General features: G+C 36.9%; 1 protein-coding gene across 12 annotated transcripts in view; it reads left to right on the top strand.

Moving 5' to 3' along the window:
* Nucleotides 1–24,107, top strand: part of RAPH1 (Ras association (RalGDS/AF-6) and pleckstrin homology domains 1) — a 116,121-nt gene that overhangs the window by 52,057 nt on the left and 39,957 nt on the right. For 9 of the 12 annotated variants that reach the window (XM_070580801.1, XM_070580803.1, XM_070580795.1 and 6 more), the window contains 9 exons: nt 238–312; nt 9,166–9,243; nt 9,693–9,852; nt 12,255–12,376; nt 13,621–13,686; nt 15,307–15,450; nt 16,312–16,422; nt 22,314–22,412; nt 23,456–23,576. In XM_070580801.1, coding sequence (XP_070436902.1) covers nt 238–312; nt 9,166–9,243; nt 9,693–9,852; nt 12,255–12,376; nt 13,621–13,686; nt 15,307–15,450; nt 16,312–16,422; nt 22,314–22,412; nt 23,456–23,576 — 976 coding nt within the window. The remainder of the gene's footprint in view (nt 1–237; nt 313–9,165; nt 9,244–9,692; nt 9,853–12,254; nt 12,377–13,620; nt 13,687–15,306; nt 15,451–16,311; nt 16,423–22,313; nt 22,413–23,455; nt 23,577–24,107) is intronic. The other 3 variants (XM_070580797.1, XM_070580800.1, XM_070580794.1) reach the window with 1 other exon arrangement.

Raw genomic sequence — 24,107 nt, 5'->3', positions numbered from 1 at the left:
TTTTCCCAGAGGGAGGGCAGCAGGAGCAACTCGGACATGCCTGCTGGCATAGGTGGTGTCTTTGCCTCCCTCTTCCTTTTTTCCCCCTTGATTTTCTTTTGGACACCATTCACTGAGTTTAGGAAAAAGATGGATTAATGATAAAGAATCATTTTTGTCTACTTTATATTTTAAACACATTAAACCTCCACTGACTTCTTTTGCCTTTTTTGTTTTTCTCTCTCTTTTCTGCACAAGCATTCCTATCTGGACAGGGAAACCTCCCTTCTTCTGAGAAACATTGCAGGAAAACCTGCCCATTTGCTGACCAAGGTGACACTTCTTCTTTCCACCTGCATGTAAATATTTATGCTTTATGGGTCAAATATAATTTCTGGTTTTGATTGTGCTCTCAGATTTCTCAGATTGTGCTTTCTTATTTCAGCACCTTTGTCCTTCATAGAGGTGTTTTTTCTCTTACTGAAGGTAATTATTTACTGATCTTAATGACTGTCAGAAAATATTGAGAATAGAAAATATTTTCAGTAATTTTTTACTTGTTTTTTAACTTTTGTAAATACCTGACAGTCTTCCCAAGTACGTTGCACTTTTTCAAGTTTAACATTGTATTGCTCTTTAAAGTCTAAAAATCATTGTTTTAATTTTAACTTTTACTACTAATGGTTATCCATCTGTGAGTTTCCTTAGCAAACTTTGTTTTCTAATTTTGTTTATGTTATCAACTCTTTGTTTAATTAAAACATTTATTTATATAAACAGAATCTTACTTTACGTTAATTAGCTTAATCAAATTGGAAGAGAAGGCTGCAATTTTCTCAGTTCTCTGCCCTCAGAATGGTTTGAATTGGTTCAGCTGGATTTCCACTGGGCTGGTATCTTACATCAATTTAAAATCTTTCCACTGTTGTCATCATTAACTGAGGAATAGCAGAATAGGGAAGCTGAGTAGCTTCCTACCTCTTTTTAAGTTGTTTTTATTTCATTTTCTTATTTAAATAATGTTAAATTAAAAAATGTCAGTCTTGGTTATAGGAAGTTTCTGAAAAATATACATAGTAATATGGGTAATGTTTCTTAGTTGTTATTATTGTATCTAAGAGTTTTTAAAAAACTCATTTCTTCTTAACTTTATACAGTTGTAAAAGAAGGTGGTAAAGCTAAAATTAAAATCTTCCTGAGAAGCAGCTCAAAGAGAAGACCCAAGCGTCATCAATGAAACCCTTTCTCTTGCTTGAGTTCCTCTCTTTAAGATAGATCTAGGAAAGGGGTAGAAGCCACTTACAGATCAGGGAAGTGTAGATGTCCAAGCAGATAGCCCTGTACTTAAAACCATAGCAGATTCTTCCCTTTTCCTTCTCTCTGGACTCTCTTTCCCTGGAATCCACAGCCCTGGCTTCAACAGGGATCTCTGGTCGAGGTCAGATCTCCCTCCCTGAGAGCAGCACATTTCCAGATGGTTGTCAGGCACTTCCCGGAAGCTTACCTGCATTTTACCAGCACCTCCAACACCCAGGTCTTTAGCTTCCTTACCCACTCTCTCCCTGGGGCCTCACAATTTATATCCATCGTCTTTTCACATTTCTATTTCTATTCAGAATGCTGCCGTTAGATCCCTCTTACCCAGGTTTGAGCCCTCTACCATGTTTGGCACCTTTCTTCTTCTCACTTAGTATCTCAGTGCTCAAATGAAGCTTGTCATGAAGCTGCGCTCAGATTAAATGTAACATTTCACCACTTTTGTTGCTTATTTATTCAACTAGTACTTGTTGAGCGTGCACAGTGCTGGGTGCTGAGCTGTAACATTGTATAAAATGGACAGAGTGCCCACCATCAGGAGCTCACAGTCTACTTAGGAAGATAGATAAAAAACATTGACAAGCAAGCATGTAGACAAATTCTAAATCATGGTAAGGGCTACAAAGGAAACAAGGTAAAGCAATAGAGAATACCAGAGAGAGGACTGGGCCTGATTCCCTTTGGATGGTAAGATCAGAGAAGGCCTTTCTAAGGGGGTGACATTGAATCTAAAGCTTGAAGGATGAAAAGAAGCCAGCTTGAGGGTGAAGGGAAGTGTTCTATGTAGATAGGCGCCGCGGACAAAAGAGCTTGGCGTGTTTGAAAAGCTAACAAAAGACTGTTTCTGGAGCCACGGTAGTTGAATGAAGATGTAGTGTCTTGATTTGAATTTTGAGATAGGCAGAAATGAGATCATGCAAGGCATGCTAAGGGGTTTGTGTTTTTTCTAAATGCACTGGGAAAGTATTGAAGAGAATAACTTCATCCATTCAACAAATATTTACTGCATACCTACTCTGTACCAGACAACGTTACAACCCTGGGGATATGGCGGTGAATAAAACAAAGTTCCTGCCATGGGGAGAGTTGTTCTGCAAGTGTTGGATAAGTGCAGCAGTAACTTCTCATCTCCCTCTGCCCAAGCGACTGATACCAACTGCAGTGCCAGAGCATCATTGCTCAGATCATATCTTCTCCTGTTATCCAAAAGTTATGGCAATCCTGGTGTATGTAGCCAACATCTGGCTCTAGCTGCCTCCTATATACCGTCCTATTTATGTACAACAAGAAGTTTGAGCAGGAATGTGATTCAGTAGCATGGAATCTAAACGCTCAGGTGGAGTGGGGGATGGAGTCAAGGATGAAGTGGCAGAAATTCCTGGGTGACCCGAGCCATGGGCCATTCGATGTCAGTGCTGGCTGTTTTGAAGCTAAAATGGGTTTATACCTGTTGCACACTACCTGTGCAGCAGAGTGGTTCCTCTTACCCAGAGAACATGGTGCCCCAGTCACTAACCCACCTCCTGTCTGCACTTTGCAAACTAGGACATTGTGACACGTGGAAGTTAGTACACAGTAGAATGAAGACAGGAGCACTGTGCTTAGGCCAGGGCAGCAAAGGGAACGTTTGGTTTTTCATCACCAATCCAGTTGTCACTACACCACTGTTCATGAAATAACTATCCCACATATAGTTCTGAGCTGGGAGTTTCTGCAAAAACAGTGCCAACCAGTTTCTTCTAGGAGCAGCATTAGTGCCAGCACAGGACTACTTTGCCGTAAGTGGGAGCAGTGGGCAAAGACGTCGCTGATCTGATACCTGTAAATCTCTGGGTGCCGTTTCCAAGGTCTCCTCTGACCTCCTGATCTAATAATGCATTTTTGTCACCATTTTCTCCCTTACCCTGCTTTATTTGTTTCCCATAGGACTTATCACTGACAACTTAGCACACATCTCCTCCTTTACTGTCTTGTCTCTTTAAATGTAAGCTCGCTGAGAGCAGGGACTCTGTACCCACTGCATGCAAACCTCAGCCTGCATAGTCTCAGCAAACGTCACATAAAGGGACGGTCCTTTAGTGACTGTCGAGGTTTCAAGGTCTGCTGTAATGCTAACCACCATTTTCTTTGCCTCAGAGAACTTATGAAAAAGCTCTTATGTTACTGGAAGTCCTTTAGTTTATTTATTTATGTATTTGTTTGTGAGGAAGATTGGCCCTGAGCTCACATCTGTTGCCAATCTTCCTCTTTTTGCTTGAAGATTGGCCATGAGGTAACATCTGTGCCAGTCTTCCTCTATTTTGTATATAGGATGCTGCCACAGCATGGCTTGATAAGCGGTTTGTAGGTCCATGCCTCAGATCCAAACCTGCAAACCCTGGGCCGCCAAAGTGGAGCATGCAAGCTTAACCACTACGCCACCGGGCTGGCCCCTGAATGTCTTATTTTTGACAGGCAGTTTTTATCTACTGCAATCCCAAAAGTTTGTACTATTACTCTTAAGGACAAAAAAGACTGTGCAGTTATAGTGGAAAGAGCAAGTAGTTAGTCACTTGGTAACTGCCTGTCTGCTCTTAGAAAGATTTATCTTTCTGGGCCTTAGTTAATCAGTACAGTGGATGTAATAATGGTATTGGCCTTGCGTTACTGAGAATTAAGTGAGAGACTGGGTGTAACACGCCTCCGAGTATGTGGCAAGTTTTAGGTGCTCAGTTAACGTTATTTCTCTTCTCAGTGAGTCCGTCAGTTTTAGGATTTCTTCAGGGGAAGTAAACTAATTGTTACTATTATTATTTTGGCTCTCAGCAGTTTTATAGAATAGAGCATTTCATGGGCATTAAACTTATCACTCCAAGTTTTCTTTGAATCATTTTAATTTACATAACTTTTTTATCGTTGTAAACTGTGAAGTAAACTAGATCCCAAAGAAACTGCTAACTGCTCTTTAGCCCCTTAATTTCAGTTGGATTTGTTCTGAACCCACAAAGCTTTAATAATTTCTTAGTTGAAGGAATTCACTAGCCTTCTCTTAGCAACTGTAACTCTTTCTGTAAGTGTGCTAATTTTTACAGTGAAGAGAATACTCCAACACTTTGTAACCACAGCGTTGGCTTTCATTTAATCATAAGATCTTCACAGAGTTTTTGTCCTTTATGTAAATTTGAGGAGGCTTGGCATTTGATTGTTATTGATAGCTACACAGGATTTTTTCAGGTAGAAAATGGGTTGTCTCTTGCTGTTTTAAGAGAAGGGGTAGAAGAGAAAGTTAAGTTGTTATATGTGTGAGGTATCTTTTACTTATGTTTAGGATGGTTGTGGGACAAACAGTGATAGTCAGAAGTTAAGGGGCAGAAGACTGAAGACCTGAGTTTGTCAGCTTTAACCACAAGAAGGGAACAAGAGATGAATAAAGCTTTGTTCTTTGTATTAAACTTGGGCTGCAGACATTGAACATAGATTTGCATTGCCTTTATAAATAAACTATTAGATGTCTTCTAAGTATCTAATCTAAACACATCAACAAAGATTTATTGATCTTTCCTGTTTTGCACAATGCTCTGTGAGCTTGAAACAATTTCTTCCTTTCCTAGGTTGTTATGGTTAAAAGATATGATGATAGCTTAAATGTAGTAGATAAAAATTAAACTTTCTAAGGAAGAGCTTATTATCCACAGGAAACATAAACTACTATGAGTCTTGCAGTTTTATATAACTATTTTTATCTCCAGTTTTACTCCAGTGATGATATTCAGCCTCTAAAAAAAGTTAGAGGTATCTTGATCAATAGTTTCTTCAAAAAGCTTCTAGCAAGGATTATCCTTGTTAATAAACTAAAGAATAAATGAAGATTTGCCTAGGTTGAAATTAAGCACATAGCTCTTAAATTTGAATTTGACACAATTTTAACACAGAAAAATGTATGTAGTTATTATTAAAGTGTAGTATTTTCAGCAAATGGAAGAATAGCTGAATTTGGATGTTGAAATAGCCATAGCTAGCTGTACATAAAAATGGTTTCTTATTGATGGCTAAGAAATCTAATTGGTTTAATGTATGTTAATTTGTTGCACTTCTCTCTTTGTTTCTTTAATCCTTTCTTCTACTGTGTCAGCTTTTTTCCAGTTAGCATGTGGAACAGAAACTGAATTGGGAGTCTAATGTTATAATTGAATCACTTTTTATGTCAGTGCTTCAAAAGATAGCACTGGTTGTATTCTGTTGTATTTGGCAAATAATATTATGCTAAAATGGGAGTATGAAAATACTGTTTTCATATTTATAACCAGTATCAAAATATAATATTTAATTTCTTATATTCTTTTTTTGAATAAGCTTTATTTTTTAGAGCAGTTTTAGGTTCACAGTAAAATTGAGAGGAAGGTACAGAGATTTCCCATACATCCCATGCATAGCCTCTGCATTATCAACATCCCCCACCAGTGTGGGACATTTCTTACAACTGATAAACCTACACTGACACATCATTATCGCTCAGAGTCCAGAGTTTACATTAGGGTTCACTCTTGGTGTTGTATATTCTGTGAGTTTGGACAAATGGATGATGACGTATATCTGCGCTGATAGTATCATATAGAATAGTTTCGCTCTCCCAAAAATCCTGTGTGCTCCACCTATTCATCCCTCCTTCTTCCCAAGCCCTGGCAACCACTAATCTCTTTACTGCCTCCATAGTTTTGCCTTTTTCAGAATGTCATGTAGTTAGACTCATACAGTATGTAGCCTTTTCAGATTGGCTTCTTTCACTTAGCAATATGCTTTTAAGTTTCCTCCATGACTTTTCACGGCTTGATAGCTCATTTCTTTTTAGCAGTGAATAATATTCCGTTGTCTGGATGTAGTACAGTTTATCTGTTCACCTGCTGAAGGCTATCTTGGTTGCTTCCAAGTTTTGGCAATTATAAGTAGTTGCTGTATATGTCTATGTGCAGGTTCTTTTGGTGGAGATAAGTTTTCCACTCATTTGTGTAGATGTTAAGGAGCGTGATTGCTGGAGTGTATTGTAAGAGCATGTTTAGTTTTATAAGAAACCACCAAACTGTCTTCCAAAGTTGCTGTATCATTTTGCATTCCCATCAGCAATGAATAAGAGTTTTTGTTACTCCAGAACTTTATGAGCATTTGGTGTTTCAGTGTTTTAGATTTTGGCCATTCTAATAGGTGTGAGTGGTATCTCATTGTTGTTTTAATTTGCAATTCCCTAATGACATATGCTATTAAGCATCTTTTTATAGGGTTGTTTGCCATCAGTATATCTTCTTTGGTGAGTTGTCTGTTCAGGTCTTTTGCCCATTTTCTAATTAGATTGTTCATTTTCTTGTTGTTTTAAGAGTTCTGTAGGGGCTAGCCCGGTGGCGCAGTGGTTAAGTGCACATGTTCCACTTCACCAGCCTGGGGTTGGCTGATTTGGATCCCAGGTGCAGACATGGCACTGTGTGGCAAGCCATGCTGTGGTAGGCATCCCACATATAAAGTAGAGGAGGATGGGCACGGATGTTAGCTCAGGGCCAACCTTCCTCAGCAAAAAGAGGAGGATTGGCAGCAGTTAGCTCAGGGCTAATCTTCCTCAAAAGAAAAAAAGAGTTTTTTGTATAGTTTGGATAGTGGTCCTTTATCAGATATTTCTGATAAATATTTTGCAAATATTTTTTCCTAGTCTATGGCTTATCTTCTCATTCTCATGAATATTCTCTTTTGCTTAAAAATGCTTTTTGGCTTTGAGAACATATTCTAAACTTTTGTTTGTTTTTACTTCTGCAGATTAGTTATAATATCATTAAAGAATTTGGTCTTTTAGAAGTTCATGTTTATATTTCAAATACACAAAGCATTAGTTCTATGTAGCAGGTTTTTTTCATCAGACTTTGAGATTTAAATTTGCTTTTCAGGAACATGAAGTGAATTGTTAAAATATACCTTGGCAAAATTTTCTTCTCCATAACAGCCATTCATACCATAAGGATGTGGCAAATAAGCCATGAGGAACATAAAGTTGTTATTCCATTGAGAAAACACTCATGAAACCTCTGCTTTCCTCTTTCTCTTCCAAAAAAACTGCCAAATAACTGATTTCATAAAAACCACGGGAAAATGCTGGTACATTTAAAATTGCTTTATAGAGTAGTACTCTACTCATCAGAATCACATATAATTGGTATTTTGACTAATAATGCTTTTGTTTCTCTAAGATACAGAATTCTAGAAACTGAAAATTTTAATGACAGTAGTTTTCTCATTTTATAGCCTGGTTTAAAAAGAAAAAAGTTTTATCTTATGTTAAAATATACAGTCAACATATTTTATAATTCTCTTCTTTATTTGCATAAAGGGGAGATGGGATGATTTAGTCTTTTAATCAAAGGAATATATCTATGATAGTCTAAGAATCAAGTCTTATCTTACCCCTCTCCATTGTTAAAATAAAGTTCTTTGTTCTCTAATTGGGTTTACAGATAGTATTTCCAGACCTTGGTTATTATGTTAATTCACTGGCTCCCTTCATTGACTAGGATCAGATTTCTGGCAAACAAGCCCACTGTCTTCCTACTTGTTTTCTTCTCTGTTCCACAGAGTAGTAAATACTAAGCTTGAAATGAGGGGAGACAGCCTAGAGTATGAAATGGAAAGAGAAGCAGTTCAGAAATAAGAAAGCCAACAGAATTTAGGAGAACAAGGAATAAATCTATTAAATGAATTGAGTTTTGTTTTTGCTTTTTGCTCTGGAAGCTTTAGCTTTTTAATGAAAAATAGCAAACACATGGCTTATTTAATCACAATCCAGAGCAAATTTAAAGTTTGGCTGATATAATTGGGTTTTTCTTTTGCTTTGTTTTTTTTAAGTCTTAAATAAAGGAATATATAAGATGGCATTTTATATTTTCCTGAGATATTTTCTAGAGTAATCAAAAGCTTAGAATTAGAAAGTAATCCTTTATAAGCAAAGGTTTACATACATGAGTTTTTTCAACTGGAGAGTAATGCTACAGTGTACCATGGCCTATTGCTGGAAAGTACAAGTAAGTACCTGTATTAGAGTACTGTATGTTATTTTAGGAAAAAATAGATAAATAGTTTAAGTATCTTTTAGTTCTTGATAATTTTACTGCTACTTATAATCAAAATTTTCTAAAGTAGAAGTTACTAGAAATTAAATATTTGGAAATTTTGGCATTTAAAAAATTTTATCAATGAATTAATAGAAACAAATTTGAGTTTACTGACATGAGATATTGATTAAATTGTGTGATTTTCCAAAGTAGAGTAAAACCTAGAATATAATGCAGCCTCCTCTTTTTGTGTTGGTACACTAATGAGAACATACCTACCGTTTTTATTAAGGATTTTTATATGGTTGCAAAGAAATAAACTGATACTGTTTTTTGCTATTTCTATAATGGATGATACATTTTCAGTGTAACAGAACAAAACGTTAGGATGCAAAAAATTGCCCATACTTTGGAGGGGGTATAAATTCAGAGTCGAGGGATTGTGAGTGTGTGACAAACTGGCAGGCCCACAGACAGCCCATTAGACATTCATGTATCTCCAACCCCAGAAGCTGAAATTCAGCTGCTTCAGATTGACGGATCACGCTCCTTAATTTCCTGTAGCACAGATTTCTTTTTGTCTAGAATATGGAACCTAGTCTTATTATAAGAGATCTTCAAGTCTGCATCTTAAAAATGCTCTTGCTTTATGAACAGGGTTATTTTTAAAATGTGGTCTATGTAAGCGGGTGAAGTTATATTCTTACTAAAATTCAATCCTAGCAACATCCTTAAGGATAAAAAGACTTCTAAAAAATTCTCATTATTTTAGCATTGGTTTATCTGAAGTGCTTTGTGTTCACAGGAAGAACAGGCTGCAAAATTGAAAGCTGAGAAGATCAGAGTTGCCCTAGAGAAGATTAAAGAGGCGCAAGTGAAAAAGGTGATATTTGGGCTTTTTCCTGGTTTGGGATTTTTATCAGTTTTACGGATTTATGAAAAGTGGCCTTGTTTGTATAACATACCTCTAAGATACATGGAGAGGTAGAGGAGTATTTCTTCTTAATATATTTTTTGCATGTATTTTTTGTAGGTAAAATGCATTATAAAAGAAATAACTTTCTGGTTTAAAATTCTCCTAAAAGAGCAAAACAAAATAGTCTTCTTATTATAATCTTACCTCTTATTCTAATTTTAAAATGCTTTAAATTTTTGGGGGTACGTTATTTGATACCTAATTTTAGAATATCTTTCTTGCATAATAAAGCCATTATTTGTGTTTTAATTAATATTTAACTAAGGACATTACTCAGAACATTACTCGATATTGGAAGAAATTTCTAGAATGCCTGTTTTTTGATTTGTATTTAATTGCCTTTCTCCCTGTCACAGCTGGTGATTAGAGTCCACATGTCTGACGATAGTTCTAAGACAATGATGGTGGATGAGAGGCAGACAGTGAGACAAGTCCTGGATAACCTGATGGACAAATCCCACTGCGGGTATAGTTCAGACTGGTCGCTGGTGGAAACCATCTCTGAGTTACAAATGGGTTAGTAATATCCTTGCTTTAATTATGTTTTAATTTCTATATAATTCCAACAGTTTTCATGTTGATAAAAGCACCTTGAGACTTCTTTATATGTTTTTTTCCTATAATATAACCTTGGCTTTTTTACTTTATTTTTTTTCAATTATTTTGAGATTTCTTTGAATACAAGATCATTTCCAGTTCACTTCAGATTTTCTTATGGCTAGAACAAAGTTGTATTTTTTTTTAAGTGACAAAATACGTTTTGCCTTCAAATAAGAACTACATAGATCAAGACATTTACTAAAGACTCTTATATTTATTCACACTTGTACTGAAGTCTTTACACCAGTGTTTGATTTCAGGGGAAACAGAAAGCACATCTTTCTTGTTTTTAACTAGATGTGCTAAGTCTTCTTTTGTGATTCGTGGTTTGGTATGCTATTTTCTAATTTTAAAAATTCCTCATTCTTTGTACCATTATTGACTCCTTTTTTTTTTTTTTTAAAGATTAGCACCTGAGCTAACAACTTGCCAGTCTTTTTTTTTTTTTTTTTCTTTTTCTCCCCAAATCCCCCCCAGAAGATAGTTGTATACTTTTAGTTGTGGGTCCTTCTAGTTGTGGCATGTGGGATGCCGCCTCAACATGGCCTGATGAGAGGTGCCATGTCCATGCCTAGGATCTGAACCCGCAAAACCCTGGGCCGCTGAAGCGGAGCCCACAAACTTAACCACTCAGCCACAGGGCCGACTCCTATTGACTCCTTTAAAATGTTTTCTTTTTGTAATATTAGGTGATTACGGAAACCTTGCAATAATTATTTTATTAGGCTTTATGGAGTTAGTAATCAATTTTAACTTGCAGTTTTATTTAAAAAATGTATTTGCATTACTCTTGCTACCTATTATATCTTAAAGTATTTCATAGCAGTTTCCAGAGAAATAAAGGTTTACTAACCCCTTTCTCTTAGAACACACATATACAACCCCCGAAAGTAAACCATAAGTTATTAGAAGTTTACTAACATGTATAAAAATGTTTTCTTACAATACTCATTTATAACTATTCTTAGAGAATTAGGAAGGTTTGAGTTCATAGATGTAGCATCATAATACACAGAAGATGTTTGGATGTGAGTTTTTGGAATATTTCCATGGCCATTGGTTAAAGACCCATATGTGTACTATTTCTCCATGACCTTTTATATAACTCACTGTAGTGTGTTAAGTAACTATTATTTAATCATACATGGCAGAGTGCTTCAAAGATAATATGTGGTCATTCAGTACTTGTTGAATGAATAAAAGAAAAGAAGGGACTAAGAACCCAAAACAAGATGGTGGAAGTACGTTATGATAAATGTAAATTATTCACGTAGACAGCAAAGACTGTTAGAAAGGATGAATAAACAAAATTCAGCCATTTGCTAATAACAAAAGACCCATTACCTAAAGACACAGAGAGGCTGAAAGTAAAGGAATGTAAAGAGACACTAATCAAAAGAAAGATAACTTTGTTAGTACCAGACAAAATAGATTTTAAGCAGAATGCATTACTAGAGATAAAGAGAACCAACATCTTCACCAGGAAGATACAATCATTCTAAATTTTATTTAATAATAGCATTAAAATGTATAAAGAAAAGTTGACAGAACTACCAGGAGAAATTCACAAGTCAACCTTCAGAGTAGAACCTTTTCACCTAAGAACCTTCTCAGTGATCAATATAATCAAGCAGACAAAAAGGATACAGGAGATTTGAAAAATAATTTGTTTGATCTAATAGATGTATTTAGAACACTAATAATGGGAAAATATACATTCTTTTCAGGCAGAAATGAATATTTCCAAAAAGTGATTCAATTATGAGGCTATAAGCAACTCTTATGAAATTTCAAAAAATCGTTATCTAGACTATGTTCTTTGAACATATGTTCAGTATATAGGATATGTTCTTTGATTCCTAATTTGGAAATTAGAAAATATATCTATGTTTATAATTAGACAAAACTCATGAATCAAAGAAGAAATCATCTTGGAAATTTTAAAAATTACAAGAGTTGAATACTACTGGAAATACTTTAATATCAGAATTTATGAAATGCAACTAACATGTTGGGTTTTTTAAGGGTGGGATGGGAAAAGGGTGAAGGCTGAAGAAGACCTATAAATCAGAAGATCTACATTGTAGTCCTAGTTCTTCCGTGCAGCAGCTGTGTGACCTTGCTGAAGTCACTTAACACCACTAGGGCATGTTTCCTTGTTTGAAAATCGAGGGAAGACCAGATAGTCTCTAAGGGTCAAGGACTGCACTGTTGGTTAAGATTCTATGGTTCTGCTGTGAATTACTTGACAAGGTTTCGTGTCTTGGATGTAGTTCTGATGTATACTGATGAGATGTTGATATTTTATTTTGAGACAGAGAGAATTTTTGAAGACCATGAAAACTTGGTTGAAAATCTTCTTAATTGGACGAGAGATAGCCAAAACAAGCTTATATTTATGGAGCGTATAGAAAAATATGCACTTTTCAAAAACCCACAGGTGAGACTGAATAACTTATAGAGGTCAGGATTTTTAAATGTTCATCTTAACATTATTCTAATACTGCTAAGTGAATAGAGTTAAAAAACTGGCAACCACCTGGTTGGAGCATTGTGACTGCAAAACCCCATGGGAACATTCACTACTGCTGAGGTAGAAAGTCTGCTGGGACCAAGGTGTCAGGCCTCCAAGAGGTCACCATTCCCACAGAGCCAGCTGGGGTGAGCCCTTGGGGAAGCAGAAGTGACTCCAGGGAGTCACCAGGGTTCTGCTCCCTGTGATCCAGAGCTCTGTTGAACCTAGCTATTTATTTGGTGAGTTTCTCATCCATGGGAAAAGTACTTACATATTTAAGTTTCTCTACTTCAGCCATTCATCCAGTTAACCCTTATTTTTATTTCTTTGTTAAATTATTTTTTGAAAAAATCTCAGTAACCTTGATTATAAATGGTTTCACATTCTAATATATGTTACTTGATTTATTTGGCATCTTTGCTTATTCCAAAATAATGTTTCAGTTGATACTTCCTAATACCCAAATATTTTATAAAAATTAGTAGGTGAGAGGAATCAACCCCACTATAAAAAGTAGTAATGAGAAAAAACAGTAGCAGTATTAAAGTTGTTGAATAGTTATCCTTCAGACAGCTTAATCATAACACATCTTTACTGGATATTTTTAGTGAAGAATGCACTTACCAACAGATCTTTTAATGGGTGATTGTGGAAAAATTTTTCATAAGGCTAATAATTAGAAATAAGATTTTAGTTGAATCAAGCAAATGAAATCATTATAGTCTCAGAGAATTTTGGATTTCTTCTTTAAAAGCCAGAATGTAGACAGAATTTTCTGCATCTGGATCAGGTAAGCTTAGCATATTTTAAGGAAATTTGCCTTACTCATCGTTAATAATTTGTAAACCTTTCAAGTCCTGTAAGTGTAGCTTCCATTAGGTATACCACAACCTGCTTGCCAGCTGTTGTATGTGCTGCCACCTCAGGATTTGGAGGAGGGCAGTTTTTGGAATAATTCAAGGTTAACGGATGAGTGAGGGAGGTGGCCGGTGTTAGGCTTCTTAGTGAGATGCCCATGCACAGATTGCTTTTCAAAGGAGGGCTCCTCTCTCTCTACACAGGCAGAAATTGACACAGAGTTGCTGTGCCTCTAGAAGAAATTGTTTATGTACTTGTGCCAAGGGAATTATAGAGTGAATCTATCCTTCAACTTTCATTCATTTTTCCAGAATTATCTTCTCGGGAAAAAGGAAACAGCTGAGATGGCAGATAGAAACAAAGAAGTGCTTTTGGAGGTATGACTCTTCACTCCCTCCTCCCCCTTTTTTGCTGCACATTATAATATTAAATATTAAGTCAAATATGTTAATGCTGTATATTTATAATACCAGTTGTAAATAGAGAAGCCTATATTCTTCCATAACCTGACGAGAGTTCAGCTGTGTGAACATTAGGCCACTGAAGAACCTTTTAAAAACTACTATTTTGCCAACCAATACACTAGTGGAGTCACGAGCTTTTAGGGGCTGACTAGTGGGAGAAAAGGCTGCTCAATGAAGGATGGGACTGCTGTTTTATCTGCTTGCTCCGAGAGAAATTTGAGTATAGTTAGCTGTTTACCAAATATTTCAAGCCTTAGTCTTAAATAATTCAAATAATTTAAAAGTCATAATGACTATTTTTAAAAAATATGTACGCCTTCTTATTTTGAAGAGTAATAAAACGATTCAAACGTGATTGAATTTTTGGCTTTTTGGCTTTTGCTGATTTTAGAAAACTAAGATCAAAGAAGTTAGTATGTTTGAAAACCTAAATAAACTCTTATTTGCTAAGTAAGAGTTGAGTATTGACATTCAATACTCAAATTGAATGTTGTTTTTCTAAAATCTGTATTTCAAATATAAGTAATTTTCATGCTTATTTTATTTGAAACTCCAACACTACAATTTCTTATTCCTGTGATTTTCAAAGTAAATCAGGTTCATTGAAACCTACTCCAAGATTATCCCAAGGGCTAATGCTATAGGAGTGTATACTGAGTAAGTTCATATATATTCAGATATATATACTAAGAGATTTATATAGTGTTTCAATATGTTCATGGCAGAGACTTATATAGATTTATATAGTGTTTCAACGTGTTCATGAAAATGAAGATCAGCATTCAATTTTTCATAAGTGATACTAGCTACAATTAAGAAAAATCCTCTTTATGAGTCCTAATTTATCTGTACTTTGGGGAGAGAGAAATTAATTTAGGCTCAAAATGTCCTATGGTAATGTTTAGTGAGGATTTCTATTTTTCTTTTTCCAAATGCGTGATTGATTTTTTAAATTAAATTTTACCTAAGTATAGACTAGAATTCAAAATTTTGAATTTGCTTACATTTTTTTAGCCTAGTATTAAATATTTAAAAAGTAGATGTCCTCTTTCTTTTAGAATCATATAAATTGATAGTTTTTAAATTGTGAAAGTTTAATCATTCACTTAGCATGTTGCTTTCTTTTACAGTATATTTCTGTTCAGCTTGACAGCTAATCTAAATGTGGTGTTAATTTGGAGAAAAATCAAGTCTACTGCTTATGTTAGCTTTGAGACTTTTACTAAACTTAGTATGACTGTGCTGTTTACAAGTGCATTTAGGTACCGTCATATGCAACTCAGCTGACATTTCACCTTAGTTTCTTCAAAACAGTGTTAGGCAAAAATTCGTAGGGATTGCCAGAGTAGTTCTGAAATAAATCCATATTATGTTTAGAATAGAAAGTTCTAATTGTGGTGAAATTAGCAGCATGGTTTTAATACAGAGCCATTTGGGCTTAATTACAGCGTCATGCATTTCACAGGGGTAAACACAACTTTGTTCTGAGAATCCAAGAACTGTATGTCTTTCCAAATCATCTTCTTACTTTAGGAATGTTTCTGTGGAAGTTCTGTAACTGTACCAGAAATCGAAGGCGTCCTGTGGTTGAAGGATGATGGCAAGAAGTCCTGGAAGAAGCGCTATTTTCTCCTGCGAGCGTCTGGGATCTACTATGTCCCAAAAGGGAAAGCAAAGGTGTGTCCCTCCTGCTGGTGTCTGGGCTTCCTCGTTGTGCTTATTGATTTCAGTTCGTTGTGAGTGTGCTGACAGGGTCAATCCAGGTTTCAGCGTGGGTGGGACACGCAGAATATTGCTCTGTTTATTGATCCATTATAATGAAGAGGAAACCTGAAAATGTCCGCTCTCTCGTCATTGGGGGGCCATCTTGATTCTCTTGCTAAATTTGAAATCATACTTTTACTTAATATGTTTGGAACTTCTGCCAGAGCAGTTTTGACTTCTTGTTGTTTGGGGAGAATAGGTTTCTGGGCTTGTAGGTGTTTCAGCCTTGTTGAATACTGTGTTTCTGCTGAGAGCCCCTTGGTAGCTGTCACTTCTCTGCTTACTGGGGCCAGCACTGTTGTAAGCTCTTTACAGTATCATCTCATCCTGTCTTTACCACCATCCTGAGAGGTATGGATTGTTGCCCCTGTTTAACTGGTGAGGAAGCCCTGACCTGAGAATCACTGTACTTGAGGTATGCATTGCAGGCCCTGAACTCGGACACTTTCTGGTTCCTTCCAGAGAGCTCTCTTATACTATGTTTTCTTTAATATACTATACTATATTTAAAGTCCCTTTAAAATGCCACCCTCTCCATCAAGTCACTATTCATTGTGAAAGGCAAGACAGTAAGTGAAATGGACTGCCTTTTTTGTTGCATCATGAATTAAAGAAGAAACATTTGTAGAGAATGTCTCTGTCTTGTCTTCTACAAAATAGCAGTAATTTCTACTTGGTAAAGTTTTGATTCTCATCTAGAAACTGTTACCAGGGATGATATTTGCTTGTTTGTGCCCGACTGTTAATTGAGCCTTTTGGGTGCTTTTCTCTTAGGTGTCTCGGGATCTGGTGTGCTTTCTCCAGCTGGACCATGTCAATGTTTACTATGGACAAGACTATCGGAACAAGTACAAAGCTCCTACAGACTATTGCCTAGTGCTGAAGGTAAACTTTTCTCTTTCTTAGGAATGTTAATTGATGTTAGGCATAGAGCGGGTTATTGGACATTTTAGAATAGTCTCGCTCTCCATCGAGTATATGATTTTTGCTCTTTTCTGTGGGCTTTTAAAGGAATACTGAGAATGGTGAGGAAAAGAAGCTTGTGTTCTACCACAACTGACCTTAGCTCAGTGGCTTTCATTAGATTGATGCTACTAAGATACAGATACTGGATTGTAAGCTTTGTGTCATAGTATATAAAATAGATTAGATTATAAATTTGAGACTTTCATTTAATAGCAGGCTTATTTTAGGAAAATTTAGTTCAGAGCCAAAAATGAGACATAGGTATTCTGTGTGTTTCTATACTTACTCAGCAGAACCATCAGAGGGCACTGTGCCCAAGTTCAAAGTGGACTGGCTCTCATCTGGTCCAGAAATAATTTTTGTCTCTCTTTTGCCCCCAAACTGTAGCCCTGATAGCCCACTTGTGTATTATGACCTGTCTGAGCTATTTTTAGTGAGTTTTTTCCTCCTTTATCCAAACTTTTGAGCTTTTCACACTGATTATGTCTGTACTTTTGAGAACTGATATTTTTTAGTGAATTTTTAGTAATCATCCATAATTACCCTGAATTTTTTAATGTTGTCTTTATCAAGACACACTTTATCAAGACAGCATTAAAAAATTCAGGATAATTATGGATGATTAAGTTTTTTTCATTGGCTCCTTCTTAGTAACCCCTTCGTAACTACTTAGGTCTTAATAATCATCATTTAATTTTGCTTTTCTCTGAGAAGTGTCAGTTGGGTTGGGGGGTGGTGGTGGTTTAGCGTTTTGGGGAAGAGTTTTGATTGCTTTGATAAAATTAGGTGTATTGTAATGGTAACCCTTTATTAAATAACCCTTTCTTGAAGAATACCTCTGTATCATTTAGGTTACAGCAGCAAATAATTTTTTTAAAAGTTGATACAAAGTAGCTTAATCCAGCAGTTTTCAAAATGAGGTCCAAGGTTCCCTGTGAGTCCCTGAGACCTTGTCAAGGGGTCTGTGATGTCAGAAGTACTCTTCTAATAATGCTAAGATGTTATTTGCCTTTTACACTCTCATTTTCTCACCAATGTATAATGGAGTTTCCTAAGAGGTTACATGACATGTGATGATATCTTTGCTCTCTTGAGTAGTGGAAGTTTTTCCTTAGTTTTCATTTCTTATAAGGTAAATATCAATAGACATAACTCATATAAATGAAAGTTATTTGGGGGTTTCATAACGTGAAGACAATAAGAGTTAGTTATTTCAATGCCACAAGGTTGTTGGTGAGAACCCAAATTCTTTCCCTCTTTCTCTCTTCCATCTGCTGCATATCAGCTCAGAGAATGTTCAGGCCGGCTCACCTCACAGTCACAGATGGCCACTGCAGCTCTAGGATCACATGGACACCCAGCAGAATCTAGCAGAAGACAGACTATTTCTCCCTTCGTTTGTCTTTTTTAAGAGGAAGGGAATATTTCTCAGGAGCTACCCACAGCCCTCCCCTGAGGGTCACTGGCCGCAGTACATGCCGGCTCTTAACCCAGTCACGGCAAAGAACAAAGCCATGGTTTGGGGCTTCGACTAGCCAGAATTCACACTCTGAGCTGAGGAGTGGCCTTCCAAACAAAAGTGGGGTTCTGTCATAAAAGAGGGGAGAAGGAGGCTCTAGCTGTGGGGAAGGCATCCAAGCATGCCTGTTACAGCTAAAATTAATTATGATCACTGACAGTTATTTTAATCCCTTTTGCAACTCACAGAATTCCTAGATTAAGAATATTTTTGTTCTCAGGCCGGCCCAGTAGTGCAGCGGTTAAGTGCCCATGTTACGCTTCGGTGGCCTGGGGTTCGCTGGTTCGGATCCCGGGTGCGGACATGACACCGCTTGGCAAGCCATGCTGTGTTAGGCGTCCCACATATAAAGTAGAAGAAGATGGGCACAGATCTTAGCTAAGGGCCAGTCTTCCTCAGCAAAAAGAGGAGGATTGACAGTAGATGTTAGCTCAGGGCTAATCTTCCTCGAAAAAAAAAATTTTTTTTGTTCTAAGGGGTTTTTTGTTTGTTTTATAAGAATGATTTGTGTACTTTGTTTTTAGTTTAATAGGTTAAGCTAAATTCATATGTTTATATTGCTGATCTATTTATATCCTGAAATATTCAATATATTGAAATTTTAAAAATCCCCACCATACCACTAGGTGCAAATAACAGTAAAAATAACAGTCACCATTGATTAAAGAACTAAGGGTGGCAGGTGCTGCACTGGGAGTTCTGTACCCATCAATCTCACAGTCTGTTTTAGGTCCATGTTTTCCAGATATGGAAACCGAGGTTTAGAGAGATCAGTTTGCCCAAGACCACTCAACTATTAGTATTTAAGACATATCTTTTTTCTTGTAAAGTCGTACTAGATTTTGCCTATTTAAGTATCTTTATTTTTGAGTATATGTGTTCTGACAAACAAGTGAAACCAAAAAATACTGCCACACAGGATCTACACAAATGCAAATGTAAACATTTATAGGGTCTGATCCCTTTTGTTATCTTCAGGCTGTAATGACTGAGTCTGAGTCCTTACAGTGAAATGCAGGATACAGGAAATAGATACACACTTGTAGGAAGTAATAAAAACACATCATTTAGTAGTTAGTTTTTTTAAAAGGTAATAATAAAAATAATGATGGGAAGAGCTTATTCATGAAATTTGACAGTATAGGAATAAATAGGGCATTTGTTGATATATTATCTGAAAGAGGTACACGCTTATTGGGACACACGTATGCATGTATAATTAAGTTTCTTAAAGGAAACCTGTGTTTTTAAAAAATATATACCACAATAATTGTTGGAAGAGAGCTCAGCTTACCCAGATCTAAATTTTCATTCCTAAAGAAGTGAGGCGATGTAATTTATTTCAGTTTGTTAGGTAAGAAGGAAAAAGTGGTTAGGGTTTAGGGGTGGAATATTTACATGAACTTGTCAAAAACTGCTATTAATAGAGAAGTGTCCTGTATGATAATGAGGAAGTGATAGGGGTGTTATATAGTATTATTTTTTACCATCTTACATGTCAGTTGGGAGGATTAATTTTAAGCCCATATTTGTCTCTAAAGTAATAAATGGGTAGTTTACATTCAGTGATTTCCCTTTGGCACTTGGACTGGGATGTTAGAGCATCACTTGTAGTTACAGAGTTTTAGAAATACCTGTCTCGATCCAATTTTTGGCATAAACAGAAAAATCATCTGATCGCACAAGAGTAATCTAGAGTTTCTTATTCTTAGATGTTTTTATCTAATTCTCAGCTCTTTCCCCTTTTATCAGAGAATGCAAACCTTCCACATCAACAGCATTTTAAAAGTGAAATGATGACCTTTCTTTCTTAATAGCTGTTCATTTGTTCAATATGTGTTCTCTGGAGTCTTTAAGAATCTAAATGTTGAGCTTCTGGTTTTTGGCAACAGCTGTCTCCTCTACACTTGCGCTCAGCTCTTGTGGGACTTTAAAAGTGGTGGAATAACACTGGGGGGAAAGAGGATAGAGGCAGCAAATTTGGAACAAGGCAGCAGTGTGACAGAGTAGTTAAGAGCCTGGCCCTGGGATGAGAGCCCCTGGCTTCAGATCCCAGTTCTTCCCTGACTGGCGAGCAGCCTTGAGTGCTGTCTTCACCCCCTGTGCCTCCAGTTCTTCTCGGATGGTGGAGATGATACTATGGAACTTGTAGGGTTTTCGTGAGTGTGGAATGAGCTAATATCCCTGAAATATTGAGCATAATGCCCGGTACATAACAAGTGCGCAGTAAGTGCTACCTTTAATAAATAACTATTATGGGAACAGGCAGCCTCCTGAGGTGTCGTTGCCTGGATGACCATCGTGAAGGCTACAGAAGTAATGTCTTAAGTGGGAGGGGGCAAAGGAATTTTTGAGGTCCTAAAATGAATTTTAAACTAGCAAGTAATCTGCAGATACTCAACTGATTGTATCGTAGTACTCTTCAGGGTATTATTTGGGTTCCAAGCTCAGAGAGATGAGGAGAAAAGGACAGAGGATTGTTTCCTTTTGGTTTTCTCTGACGTTGTGTTGATAAAAACACTTCCTTTGTGTGGAGAATGAATAGAACACACACTCACTGTCAGGCAGGACCACTGCTGCGGTGGAATACCCAGGTGTGGTAGCTCTGCTCTGGGGAAATGGAAGGAGTCAGTCAAGAATGGTTTATAAATCCCCACAGAGGGAGGGCATGGTGATGATGGCTGAGTGCCAGCCTGTCACCCCTTGTCCAGGAGTCTGAACCTGCTCTGTAGGCAGGGCCTCAGTGAAGCAGGAGATGGAGAACAGCTCTTCAAGCCCGAGCTGGCAACACTGAGAAAGCTGTTCAGTCAGCCCATTTTGTCTTCTGCATGAACTGTGGCCTCTTGCTCACATTGTATCCCAGCACCTACTGGAAGCATCTGGCAAACAGTTCTTGCTCAATAAATATTTGTTAAGTGAATGAATGAGATAGAATTCTTCCTTTTATAGAAAAATACATCCTCCACCTGTCCTCCTTTGTTCTTTCAAGATTGCAGTGGTGGTTTATTATAACGTGACTTAATAAGGACAAGGGAACGTATTCCACGAGAAGGTTGTGGAGCCTGTCTTGTCAGGAGAAAAAACTCTTAGGTATTGTTTTGCTAACCTCTTATTCTTGAGGGTTTAATGTTTAAAACTTTGACTATCACCTTCAATAATTAAATTGGGATTGGTATTAAATGCTTTATCATAGGAGCTTTGTAAGCAGAGAATAGAATAGAATAGAATAAATGGATTTGCATTTCTCTCACTGTAGCCCAGAGCCTTTAACAATGCAGAGGCATAACTTGCACTGGTGGCTGTCTATTTCTGCTGCATGGAGGACTTATTCAGATTTCTTATTTAATTGATCTCATGGGTTTCCACAACAAACCAATGTGGTTAGAGAATTTTCAAAGCCTCTTTCTTATCATTGAACATAAACTTAAATATTTCTCCAAGTAAAATATTGTTATTTGTTTATTTTTCAGAATAACTGAAAAGAGAAGTAGTAATTAACAATCATTAAGTCCAGAACCAAGTGTGATTTCGAGTTTTTCTTCCCAGGGACCTACTGGTTGTGGCCCAGTGGAATTAAAATACCTTAAGTCTGTTCTAGCACTTGCATTTTGAGCCAATGTCAAGTCAGTCACCTCCCATCCAAGCCTCAACTGAAGAGTAAACTGGTTTGTAAAAACTCAGTTTGAGGATGCGGTTGAAAAGCTGCTCTTTCCCTGGAGGGCACCTCCTGTGGTGGAGGGGCCTGCAGGGTGGTCTCCACCCACAGCAGGGAGCCCCACTACGCAGTGTGGGCGCCCCACGTGTCCCAGGTGCTGGGCCTACTTCGTCCACCCCACCACTGTTCACCTAGAGAAGCACTGGGAGCTTGACCAGAGACGGGCATTTGGAGTCCTCTGAACCCGTGATTTCAGTGGATCTGAAGTAAAATCAGACATTCTCTGCCCTTTTCATAGTCTTATAGATAAAGAATTTTGCTGACTTTGCTTAACCTTGATGGACTTTTGTTTCTTGGAAATGTAGAAGATGTATTTGGGAATTTCCCATGATGTGAAGGATTTTTTTTAACTTGGACATCTTGACCTAAAATTTAACACAAATTTCTGTTTAGTTTATTTTGTAAAAATACTTATGGGTCATTTTATTTGGGCTTACGGCCATGTAAGAGGTTTAAATTATTTGGTCATTACTCTGATGGCCTGTAACTCCTCAGGATATGTTGAAGCTTTCATAGAGTTGTCTATTTCTCTTAGTTCTCCAGAGGACTTAGTTGGATTTTGCTTTAATGTTGCAGCACCCACAGATCCAGAAGAAGTCTCAGTACATCAAATACCTTTGTTGTGATGATGTGAGGACCCTGCACCAGTGGGTCAATGGCATCCGCATTGCAAAGGTGGGTTTTCTTTTGGTTTGATGATGGGATAATGACGTGTTTATGATATGGCTTTGATTGTCGTGACAGTTATTCTGATTGTTTCATATTAATGATTTGCCAATGTCTAGTTTTCTCAGGTCTAAGTTTCATCTTTTAAATGTCTTTTTTCCTTGGTAAAGGGGATAAACTTTTAACAGTTCATATCCAAGGAATAATACCACTGGTAAAGCTTGTATAGCATCAGAGTGATTTATTTTGGCTTTGGAGAACTCATTATATGATTCTTATATAGGAGAGTTAAGCCTAAACAAAAGTAATTTTTAAAAAATTACAGTTGCCTTGGGATGAGGGAAGGGATGAATAGGTGGAGCACAGAGGATTTGTAAGGCAGTGAAAACATTCATAGTCTGCATGCTGCTACAGTGGTGGATATATGTCATTATACATTTGTCCCAACCCATAGAATGTGCAGCAAGAGTGAACCTAAGGTGACTGTGGACTTTGAGTGATGATGATGTGTCAGTGTAGGCTCATCGATTGTAACACATGTACCACTTTAGTGGAGGATGTTGATAATGGGGAGGCTGTGCATGTTTAGGGGCTGGGAGTATAGGAGAAATCTCTGTACCTTCCTCTCAGTTTTGCTGTGAACCTAAAACTGCTCTAAAAAAAAGTCTTAAAAAAATTGTTTTAAGGACATCTTAAAGATGATTATATATAATGCTTGAAGGAATATTTATGCCTATTAAGTAATGGAAAATAAAATTTATTAGAGCCATAAAATCAAAGTTGCTTTAGGAGTAACTGAAAAAAAATCGTTATATTGATAATGAACATAATTAGAATCAAGTGTTAACTTCTTGCTGCCTTTCTAAAAATGAGGAAAAATATGAGCAGATTATAACTTAACTCGTGTTAAAAGAAATTTTGAAGTATTATAGGTATGAATTTTAATACAAATTATGAATCAGTATACAGAGCCGTGTCCCCTGTTCCTCCCCCATCTCTCTCTGTTACACCCAGTAAAGTTCAGATGTCATCCTCTCCTGCCTTCTGTTTAGTACGGGAAGCAGCTCTACATGAACTATCAGGATGCCGTGAAGAGGACAGAGTCAGCTTATGATTGGACTTCCTTATCCAGCTCCAGCATCAAATCAGGATCCAGTTCCTCCAGCATCCCAGGTAGTTTGAAATGCCCAAGCACTATTTACTACCCACATGAATGGCTTTCGAGAGAGAAACTGATAGTAGACCTGGTTATCTCAGCATGATTTTTAAAAACCAGAGCCATACCTAATTTCTAAATTATAATCAATAGGTAGATGTGCTTTTATTGTTGTTGTTAGAGGGGATAATATCATGGGCTAGTTCACAAATGTATTTGAAATAGAAAACCATTTTATAGAGTTGTAAAGCCAAGAGTTTCATTATATATTTATAAAGTTTATTTAAAACTCACTCATACTACTGAAAAGCAACTGTTGATGCATAATTGGGGATAGAAAGTTGCTTAAGTTTCTCTGTACTCAGAATCCATGATGAAACTGCCCACCTTCCCCACATGTTTCCTGACATTTCAGTAGAGTGGAAATAACTAGAATTAGTTCAATATCAGTTAAGGAAGCTGTTTGTGTCATCAAACTTTCTAAACTTTTCGTAGGAAATCAGTCATACTCAAAAGGTGCTTATTTTCAGATTCCATATCCTAACAAG

This window comes from Equus przewalskii, chromosome 17 (genome assembly GCF_037783145.1).
Source record: "Equus przewalskii isolate Varuska chromosome 17, EquPr2, whole genome shotgun sequence".
Classification (NCBI taxonomy): Eukaryota; Metazoa; Chordata; class Mammalia; order Perissodactyla; family Equidae; genus Equus; species Equus przewalskii.
This window is presented reverse-complemented; position numbering and strand designations above follow the sequence as displayed.